The sequence below is a fragment of the Lucilia cuprina genome, chromosome 6 (assembly GCF_022045245.1).
Source record: "Lucilia cuprina isolate Lc7/37 chromosome 6, ASM2204524v1, whole genome shotgun sequence".
In the NCBI taxonomy this organism is placed as follows: domain Eukaryota; kingdom Metazoa; phylum Arthropoda; class Insecta; order Diptera; family Calliphoridae; genus Lucilia; species Lucilia cuprina.
In genome coordinates this window covers 59,999,181-60,010,287 of record NC_060954.1, presented here as the reverse complement: position 1 = coordinate 60,010,287, position 11,107 = coordinate 59,999,181, and the positions used below count along the sequence as shown (strand labels likewise).

General features: G+C 31.9%; 1 protein-coding gene across 5 annotated transcripts; it reads left to right on the top strand.

Annotated features, from left to right (window-relative positions):
* Positions 1-1,262: 1,262 nt before the first annotated feature.
* LOC111674485 (histidine decarboxylase) lies at positions 1,263-10,298 on the top strand. Of its 5 annotated transcripts, none has more exons than XM_046955242.1 (10): positions 1,263-1,535; positions 1,633-1,751; positions 3,174-3,752; positions 3,835-3,944; positions 5,354-5,583; positions 5,668-5,936; positions 6,125-6,244; positions 6,300-6,445; positions 6,508-6,721; positions 7,646-10,298. In XM_046955242.1, exons 2-10 carry the CDS (start codon positions 1,724-1,726, stop codon positions 9,910-9,912), a joined length of 3,963 nt encoding a protein of 1,320 aa, XP_046811198.1. In that variant the 5' UTR covers positions 1,263-1,535; positions 1,633-1,723; the 3' UTR covers positions 9,913-10,298. The 5 variants fall into 5 exon arrangements, with proteins under 5 accessions (XP_046811198.1, XP_046811197.1, XP_046811200.1 ...); XM_046955241.1 differs by having other exon boundaries at positions 5,996-6,244; XM_046955244.1 differs by having other exon boundaries at positions 5,996-6,244; positions 6,508-6,734; positions 7,646-7,780.
* Positions 10,299-11,107: the final 809 nt, after the last annotated feature.

Sequence of the window (11,107 nt, the reverse complement as noted above, 5' to 3'; positions counted from 1 at the left end):
TAGTGAATGAAATTAATATTGAAGCTCTTTCTAGATGTTTTAATTTAATAATAAAAGGCTCAATATGGTGCGATTTGGCTGCCCTTATGTTGCCCTATATTTTATTTCCCTACAGAGATCTAAGTTCATCTTAAAGTTAAAAAGCTTTCGTTATTGTGTTTTAGGTATATTCTGTTGGTCAAATTTTACACTTTTCTGAAACATTTTGAACGATTTCTGGAATGAATATTCGCAATTTTGTCGAATCTGGTATCGTAGTTCCTGAGTTTATCCATTAGGAACAAACATAGCTCTTTTAAATTATACAAATAAGAACTTGAAGTTTGGTAACTGAGATTTAAAATTTATCTTTAAATTCCCATATTCAGGTGATTACTCAGGATAATGTCTGAAATATAGTCAAACAAGGTTATTTTCAAAATTTAGGACCCAATATCTCTAAAACTTGTTATAGTTGAATTAATTCCGAAGCGCAGTATTTTAGAAAAGAGTATAATGGTCTCGGGGTTAAGGATTATTCAAAATTTTTCGACCTCTGTTATCACACTTTTGATCTTTGTCTTGAAAACTCTTAGAACAGAGGGTCTAATAAGTTAGGAGAAAGTGACATGCTCTAGAGGCCGTAACGATAAAAACAATACGGTTTTTGGGTCTTTAGATAAAGATCAAGCTTATCGAAAACAATTCCCAAACAAGCGTAGACTGAGATTCCATCGTCTCGAAAGGGCAGTGTGTGGAACCTAGACTTACATTCCATCGTCCTGAATGGTCATCGAAGACTAGTCTTCTATTGTTAGTGTGTATTCGGAAGGTTCCACCAAAGTTCAGTGTTAAATATTATGTTGCCATTAGAAACTGTTTAATGATGTCTGTTCATATTATTTCCTTTCGAACAAATTGTAAAAAAGTTAAATATCGACTTAGATAGAATCCTAGTAAAGCCGATTTCTTAATTACGAATAGCAAAAACCATATATTTTAATTCATTTAACGAAGTCAAGGGTCTGTCAGTAGTTCTATAAAGCCAATAAATTTCCTATATGTAAATAAGGTAAACCAGCGTATTTGGTATAATTCGAACTCAGAAATCACCATATTTTCCCCAAATACAACATTCGTTCATTTGACTAAATAGCCAAAGAAGCCCTACAATAACAAAACGATTTTTTCCAATACTTTTCACAAAACCAAACTAAATTGGTAAGAATTGCATCAATGAAAATCGTTCAGTACATTTTTATCATTTAGCGCGAACTACAAGTATTAGTTGAGTTACGAGTTCAGTTCTTCGTAAAAAGAGAGTAACAAAGTAACAAATCACAAGTTAATCTAACTAACTAGTAAAAGTATTTCCTTACACAAAAAGCAACAACAATAAAACACATTCTAAATGATAATATTCCAAAGTATTTACACATGTTAAAGTGAACATTAAAACAGCTTTGGGCCAAAGTTTTATTTTCCACAAAGAAAGAAACAAGCAGACATAACAACAAGAACGAAAGAATACTAATTACAGCTTTACCTAATTTATTGTAAATACATATACACACACATACATATGCACACATCAAACTAACATTTAGACCGTATTTAACCTAATTCCTAATTTTATTTTTATTACTTTTACAGCTCCAACTAAACCTACTGAACCCAGGACTTGGAAAAAAAACACACATAACGAATTTAAACCATCGTCACACTAAATAGAAAAAGAATAACTATGGATTTTACAGAATATCGTCAAAGGGGTAAGTGTTGATTATACTTAATGATGACACATACTGTGACCAAGACTATTTAACCATTCTGGGACATATAGAAGATATATACATACATATGTATGTATGTATATTCATTTACATATTCTAGTCCAAATCAATTTCATTTTTATTATAAATGAAAAGCTACATTTGCTACAAGGCCATAAAAATCTCCACAGTAGTAAAATAATTTCAATTAACTTGGTTCAAATCTATTCAAATTCCATTTATATACAACTTATTTAAAGTTGCATAAACATATATCTGTACATTTAAGCCTTAAGTTTAAAATAATAAAAGTTTTAAACTAATTTATTAGCTGAAACTTAAATATAAACATTAAATGCCTTGGACTTAGTTTGACCTTAAAATATCAATTCGATAAAGGGTTAGAATAAGTTGACAGTGAATGCTCCGTTTTGACTGGACTACTTCTCTCATCACATGTTGTATTGCATTGTATTAGATCCAGCCTGTAGCAGTGAGAAATCTAAGTTTAGATCCAATTTGTCAATTGAATTTGATCCAAGTAACTGCCAAGATAAGGGTATCTTTTAACGATTAAATCAGGCCATTTGCAGAGAAAATGGAAGACCGTTTTTTCTTTTTCCCTACGTTTCCAACTGCGACAGTGTTCACTGAAGGGTAGCCCAAGCCGATTTGTATATCTGCCTAGTACTCGGTGTCCTGTTATTACTACTATCAAGCTCGATATATCAGGTCTACTTTGGTTTATAAGGAGTCTTGTACGTTTCTCATTAAAAAGAGTGCCACAATGTCTTGGGCTTTTACAGTCTTTTGAAGATAGAAGCTGAGGATACAACTCTCTAAAACTACTCTCGATAAAACGTAAACGGGTTTCTACTGGAACGGCGTTGGAGATATCAAGGGCAGATTCCGTTCTGGCAAGCTCATCTGCCAGCAGGAATCCAAACAAGTGTAATGTCAGACAGGCTACCCAACTAATAGGGAAGTGGTAGTATACAAATTTAGAGAGAGAGAAGTGTCACTTGACTATCGACAATAATTCCTATGTTGCCTCCAAAATTGAAGACATTTAGCACTCTTGAAAGTTAGGAAGACGGCGAGATATACTTATCCCAGCTTCTTTACAGAAGACACCATAAACAACACTTTAGTTCATTTTAGACTCATCTGTAAAGATTTCAGCGGTCGCATCAACGAAAAGGTGTGACAGTTCCCTAAACAAGGATATTTCTATTTTATCTTTTTAAAACATACGATATTTGAGAAATTCAAGACTGTCTAGAAAGTCTGTAGCCTTAGTTTTAGAATATATTTAATGGTCGCATCAAGGAGTTTTAAATTTTGCAACTATTTAATTTCCATTCTTAATATATATTTTACAATAAATACATGTTTTTTTAAATCTGAACTTTTCACCCACAGGCAAAGAAATGGTCGATTATATAGCTGACTATTTGGAAAATATACGTGATCGCAGAGTTTTTCCCGATGTTAAACCGGGTTACATGAAAAACCTCCTACCCGATTCAGCACCGCTCGAAGGTGAACAATGGAATGCGATATTCGGAGATGTGGAACGTGTTATTATGCCCGGCATTACCCATTGGCAAAGTCCTCATATGCATGCCTACTTTCCAGCTCTTAATTCATTTCCTTCACTATTGGGTGATATGTTAGCCGATGCTATTAATTGTCTGGGATTCACTTGGGCCAGTTCACCGGCTTGTACTGAATTAGAAATTATAGTTATGAATTGGTTAGGTAAAATGATTAATCTACCAGATGATTTTCTACATTTGAGTAGCGCCAGTCGTGGAGGTGGTGTGGTGCAAACTACTGCCAGTGAGGCTACACTGGTTTGTCTGTTGGCCGGGAGGACTAAAGCTATTCAGCGTTTTCATGAAAAGCGTCCTGGCTATCAGGATGCTGAGATAAATGCTCGTTTGGTGGCCTATTGCTCGGATCAGGCTCATTCGAGTGTGGAGAAGGCGGCTTTAATAGGTGAGAACAACAAAAATCTAGATAGTTTACGTGATTGTAATAAGCAATGAAATTTTGATATATTTTTTATATTTATTTTAAGGTTTGGTCCGTATGCGTTATATCGAGGCTGATGAAAACTTATCTATGCGTGGCCAACTTTTAAGAGAAGCCATTGAAGATGATATACGTCAGGGTCTAGTACCTTTTTGGGTAAGTATTGGGAAATTTAAAAAGAAACAAACTTTGGATTTAGTATTTTTTTGTAAATTTGCCCATAAAATCTGTTTATATTTGAAATTTTGTCTAGTAGTCTTCCGTGGACTAAAGGTTCGGTGTTATATAAACTTTTCCTTTTTTATTTATTATTGAAATAAATACTTTCTGATCGCAAGTCAGTCAAGAATGTCAGAATGCGCAACAGAGCCATGATTTCAAAAAATCAGCAATTTGTAACTTTAGTTCGATAATCACCGTCTTAATGTTCTTAATTAGTCTGCGATTTTACACCTTTGGACGTTATTTTTTCGAGAAGCTATTTCAGTAATGATTCGCGAATAATCCACAAACGATTCACGAAAAAGATTCTCGCAAATAAGCTACCACCCTTTTCTGTTAAAGTCAAACTCGAATGTTTACTTAAGATTCATTACAAATGTATTTATCGATTATTTATATAATCGATTTTTAACTAAATAATCTTGAATATTTGTCGATTAGCGAGTAAACAGCCGAATTTTAAATGTGTGCTTTTAACCCAAATCTGCTTGGGTCCAGAAGACCCCTTTATAAATTGATGTTAGAAAAGTATGAAAGATAGATAATAGAAGATTTAGAAAGGGATCGTATAAGAGGATAGAGTTGACATTTAAAGGACAATTAACCAAAACACTAAAGTGTCCCCGACTAGTAAGATTATGGAATTAAACCTATTATAAGAGAGTAATATGTTCTCTCTCATGTCATATAGAGCTGAATATTTACACACAAAACGATCTATGGTCTCTTTTGCAACTGCTGCAGAAATCATTATAAGTAAGACCAAAGTGTCTGGCTTGATGACTAATCCTTACAAAGAATGTCTTATAAATTTATAACAAAAGATATCGCATGTCTCTGGGAAATAATAAATATTAGCTGTTTCTTGCAATAACACTTAATCTATTGTTAAAAAATTGTCAAAATTACAAATGAAATGAAGTAAAAAAATACAAAATAATTAATACAAAAATCCATTGGAACCTAAATGTTTGCTTTATTCAATATTACAATATATATAATTAAGCCAATTTAAAATCTTGAGATGCTGTCAACAGATGCGTAAGAGAGCAAAAACAAAAAAAATACTACACAATTCAGGGGGGAATCACCCAATGTTTGTTAAAAACTCGTGTTATTTGTCAGTATGACAGACTGTGACTGCTGCAACAAGTAAAAGCCGATTAGTTTTACGAGTAGACAACCACCAAATATGTTATTAAAAAACTGCCCCCAAACCATACCCCCCTCATTTATATACTTATTTAAAACAACTACAAATTGCTAACCAAAAGACTTTTGAGGGAATTAGTTATTTTAAGAAAATTATTTGTTTGTTTGTTTTTCTTTTCGTTTTACTTTAGGTTTGTGCTACTTTGGGCACAACTGGTTCCTGTTCTTTTGATAATTTAGAAGAAATTGGCATTGTTTGCCGTGAATTTAATTTGTGGCTGCATGTTGATGCTGCCTATGCTGGCAGTGCTTTTATATGTCCAGAATTTCGCACGTGGCTTAAGGGTATTGAGCGTGCCGATTCAATTGCTTTTAATCCTTCCAAATGGCTAATGATACATTTTGATGCCACAGCTTTGTGGTAAGATGATATTTTTACTAAAATATTGTATTAATTTTTTACATAAATTAAGTCTAATTAATCTTATTATCTCTTGTATAACAGGGTCAAAGACAGTACGGCTGTTCATCGTACTTTCAATGTGGAGCCTTTATATTTGCAACATGAAAATTCGGGTGTTGCTGTTGACTTTATGCATTGGCAGATACCATTGAGTCGTCGTTTTAGAGCTTTGAAAATTTGGTTTGTTTTACGTTCCTTTGGCATTAAGGGTCTTCAACGTCATATACGTGAGGGAGTACGTTTGGCACAAAAATTCGAAGCTTTAGTATTGGCCGATCATCGTTTTGAAATTCCTGCAAAAAGGCATTTGGGTAAGCTTACAGAAGTTGAAATATCAGAAAATTAATTGACTTCATTTTGTCCTTTATAGGTCTGGTGGTTTTTCGTATAAAAGGCGAAAATGAAATAACAGAACGTTTACTTAAACGTCTTAATCATCGAGGCAATTTACATTGTATACCTTCCTCGCTAAAGGGTAAATATGTCATACGTTTTACAGTGACTTCCACGCGTACCTCTGTAGATGATATTTTAAAAGATTGGATGGAAATAAAGAATTCAGCTACCGCCATTTTAGAGGAAATGAATATAACCATATCCAATCGTGTATATTTAAAAGGTGAAATCGAATTTGTAGTATTTACATAAATTTTATTCAATTTATATTTTATCAGATACCAAAGAAAAATGTGAGGGTTTTGGTTCTAGCTTATTACTGTCCAATTCACCACTATCGCCTAAAATTGTAAATGGTTCTTTTGCGGCCCTATTTGATGCCGATGAGTTTTTGGCCAAAACTTATGCCGGTATTCGAATTGCAGTAAGTTTTTGAAAGAGCAAATTATTTAAGAAAATATAAAAAATCCTAAAAATCCTTTAAAGCATCAAGAATCCCCTTCAATGCGTCGTCGTGTTCGTGGTATTTTAATGTCGGGTAAACAATTTTCTTTGGATTCTCATATGGATGTGGTGGTACAGACATCTATGAATTCCCACACCACCAACTCGAGAATGGTCGATTGTTATGGCAAGACCTCAACTAGTGCTAAGAACGAAGAACGTGATTCTATATGTGAAGATGAAGAAAGTGTGGAAGGTATGAAGCCCAGGTAGTGTAATCGCCAATTTTCACAAGTATAGCTAGTTTAATCATGATTTTAGTTTTGTGTAAAAAACAGAGAGTATTATCAAAGTTTGGATATTAAATCGATTTGTCAGAGTTCATCGAGAGATTTTAAAGTGACGCGGATTTTGATTTACAAAAATTTAGTCATTTGCAAACACTTCTGAAGCTGATGGTGTAGTCTAGCTTTCCATAGACTGTGGGTTTGATTTGCATTAGAAACTCCGGAAAGGAGAGTGCAAGAGATAAGTACTTCCTTACTAATTTACTTACTTACTTACTTACTTACTTACTTACTTACTTACTTACTTACTTACTTACTAACTTACTTACTTACTCACTTACTTACTTACTTACTTACTTACTTACTTACTTACTTACTTACTTACTTACTTACTTACTTACTTACTTACTTACTTACTTACTTACTTACTTACTTACTTACTTACTTACTTACTTACTTACTTACTTACTTACTTACTTACTTACTTACTTACTTACTTACTTACTCACTTACTTACATACTTCCGTACTTACTTACTTACTTATTTACTTACTTACTTACTTACTTACATACTTCCTTACTTACTTCCTTACTTACTTACTTATTTACTTACTTACTTACTTGCTTACTGACTTACTTACTTACATACTTACTTACATAATTACTTACATACTTACTTACTTACTTACTTACTTTCTTTCTTACTTACTTACTTACTTACTAACTAACTTACTTAATTACTCGCAATTCCCTATAACTCCCAAATGATTTCATTCCAAACTTTTATAATAACTCTGCTCTCATACATTTTATGCTCTAAATGCCTATTAGATAGCTAGGTTCTCTCAGTTTCGAATATTTCTTACATAATCCTCACATTTCTCTCTTTTCAGATTGTGAAATGAATTGGTTACTGAACACAGCTCTCCAATTAAATCCCAAAAATTACTTAGCAGTATTAAACAAACATCAACAACTAACACCAGTCGACATCATTCATCACCAGAATAACTTATCACTATTTACAAAATATGCAAAAAGATATGAAGTAAATAATTTTACAAAATCAGTGAATAGTGTAAGAACTCCTTTAACCCAATATCAGCTATATACCCTTCCTAGACGACCACCGCCATTTAATGCCGACATAAGCAACGATTTAAGTGAAAAACAAACGGATTTAACAAATCTATATCCTGGGAAACGTTATTTAAATTTGGATTTAACTCTGCACAATGATTCGATATTTACCGATACAATATTTAACCTGCCAACTCCAACGGAAGATCTTATACCCATAATAATAACAGCAGATACACCAACATCCTCTACGAATAGTATACCAGAAATTGAAGATTTAAATAAACTACATCCACCGAACAGTAGTTTTGCAGCAAGCTTAGATGCTGATAATGATGTTGAGGATTTAAAGAAGCTTTTACCTTCCACTTCAATATTAATACCAATTGAAGAAACAGCTGAGGAAACAAAAGATTTTGAAGAAAGTCTAACGTCCACTAAAAATACTATAGAAAAAGAAGATTTGACCAAAAATCAAACAGCAAACTCATGTTTATTTAGCAATTTATTGTCTTCTGAGGAAAATCAAGATGAAATAGCAGATTTAACTTCTACAAATATGAATCCTTTTTTAATGCAAACATATCCTACTATAGTTAAAAATTCTTTACATGATCAAGAGTCAAAATGTTCGACCGTAGAAGAAGATTCTTTAGTTTTCAAAGCATCTAATACAGAAACCAATATTCAACAGCCAATATCTTTAAATAAAGCTGAGGATTCAAAAATGACCAAGGATATAAATAAAGACGATAATCCTTCTTGTTCTAAAGAGGCAAATGAAAAGATCTTTACAAAACATCCAAAAGATGCAACTAAAAGAGATGATTCTCCCGATTTTAAAGAGTTAAATAGTGAAACCAATATAAAACCTTTAAAATATTTTTCGAATGAGAAAGTTTCTCCAGTTTTTGGCCAACTAAGAAATGAAATAATTTATGATCCATCAAAATCCGATTCTTATTCTCAAGATCCCTTGAATTTTAAAGAATTGAACTCTAAACTTAATATTCAGTCTTCAAAATCATCTAGTATAACAGAAAATTCCCTAGGTTTTCAGGATTTAAATATCAGTTTAAACCAATCGATGGATTTCTTAATTGATTCTGCAAAATCTTCCTTGGTTTTTAAAGATTCTACAGATTTAGAAGAATCATATCCTGGAACTTCAAAATCATTCAGTTTTACAGAATGTACTTCTGAATTAAACAAGAATTTAAAGCAATCAATGGATCCGTCGTTTATTGAAGATATAAGTAACGAAAGTGTTAATCTACAAGCAAGTAATTCCAATCCTATCAAAGATTCTTCACTTTTATCATCTAAATCTTTGGACTTTAAACAATTTACTAAACCATCAAACTTTTATAGTGATATAAAGAAAACTTCAATGTCCAACGAAAGTGATAAACAAACTCCAATATCTTTTGCTTTAATTAAAGGATCAAAAGGTTCTAAAGAAAGTGGCAACAATATTCAAACATCAACTTATACAGACGTAAAGGAAGATCTTTCAGTTTGTAAGGAAGTAGGTAATGAAAGCAAAATGCAGACTTTAAAAACAACTTTGATTTTGGAAAGCTGTACAGATTTAGAAGAATTACCCAATGAAAGCAATAACCCAAAGGCAAAATGTTCATTACAGTCAGACAATTTTTCAAACTACAAAACCTTTAATAAAGAATTTACCACGGAACCTGCAACATCATCTACCAAAGCATTCAATAGTAAAAGCAATATTCCTCAAACTTCAACAAATGAAGACATTGTCCTCTTTAAACCCTTAACCAAAGATAATAGTATACAATCTCTGAAATCTTCTAGTCCTATAGAAGACTTTTCAGATTTTAAAGATTGTGAAAGTTCTTATCAATCCTCAAAATCTTCTTCTGCTCTAGAAGCTGCAACAGTTTTCAAAGAATTAAATAAAGATGAAAGGCATAAACAAATAAAAATATTAAATAGAAAATCTAAAGATGATTCATCATCATCGTCAGATGAATTTTTACAATCAGCACGTCAGCCATCGAATGATTCTGAAAGTTCATCTAGCGAGTCGTCATCTTTGGAATTGATGTGATTGAAAATTCTAAGGATAATGGATAAATTACAATTATCCTTATCCAGACTGCTGTGCTAGCAATAATATTAGTTTAAACCAAAACTAACTATATACATGAATATATGTATATATAAATGTTTTAATTATAATAATAAAACAAACTATTTAACTTATACCCCAAATCAGCTTTGTAACTATAAATTATTGTTGTGTTTCTAAAAATTAATAAATACTATTATAAACTAAAATGCTTAAATAGTATAGAATATAAGTTTTAAAAGTGTGCTGTTATTATGATCATTTTAAAAAGCATTTCAATTACTTATATGTATATGTGTGTGTGTACTATATGTATATCAGAAAACTGTACTATTTAATATATTTAACTAATAAATGTATATGTATCACTATTAATTGCAATTTTATTTAAAAACAACAAAACATTATAACCGAATTTGCTCAGAAAGTATAAATCAAATAACGTTTCATTTTCCAATCACTTATGCATAACGATAACATTAAAAAAACTACAATTTTCTTAGTTCTGTGGCAACACTATACATAAAACGCCTTACGACAGGCAATACTTTTGAATGTATAATTATTAAAGGTTTTTGTCTAAGATAACCAAATGTGTCATGTGTTAGAAAAATATATTGCGTACTAACAGAGTGATTCAACAATAACATTAAAAGTATTATTTAGGCTATAATTTAGTCTATATATTAGCCAATAGTATAGTCTAGCCGAGCATAAAGTTCAGTTTAACGTGTAGTATATATAGTATAGTCCATAATGCAGACTAAAATATGGTTTTAGTTAAAAAATTGTCCATAGTAAAGTCAACAGCGTAGTGTATTGTATATACTATAGTATAGTCTATAATACAGTCCATTGTATAGTCTAGTCTATACTGTAGTCTATACTCTAGTATACTAGTCTATAGACTAGTCTGTACTCTCGTCTATAGACTAGCCTATACTCTAGACTCGTCTGTAGTCTAGTCTATAATCTAGTCTATAGACTAGTCTATACTCTAGTCTATAGACTAGTCTGTACTCTAGTCTATAGACTAGTCTATACTCTAGTCTATAGACTAGTCTGCACTCTAGTCTATAGACTAGTCTGTACTCTAGTCTATAGACTAGTCTGTACTCTAGTCTATAGACTAGTCTGTACTCTAGTCTATAGACTAGTCTGTACTCTAGTCTAT

Excerpts from the sequence above, each read along its gene's own strand:
- LOC111674485 (XM_046955241.1), top strand. The coding sequence starts at position 1,724 with ATGGATTTTACAGAATATCGTCAAAGGG. Across the intron at positions 3,753-3,834 it reads GGAGAAGGCGGCTTTAATAG|GTTTGGTCCGTATGCGTTAT; the intron begins GTGAGAACAACA and ends ATTTATTTTAAG. Across the intron at positions 3,945-5,353 it reads AGGGTCTAGTACCTTTTTGG|GTTTGTGCTACTTTGGGCAC; the intron begins GTAAGTATTGGG and ends GTTTTACTTTAG.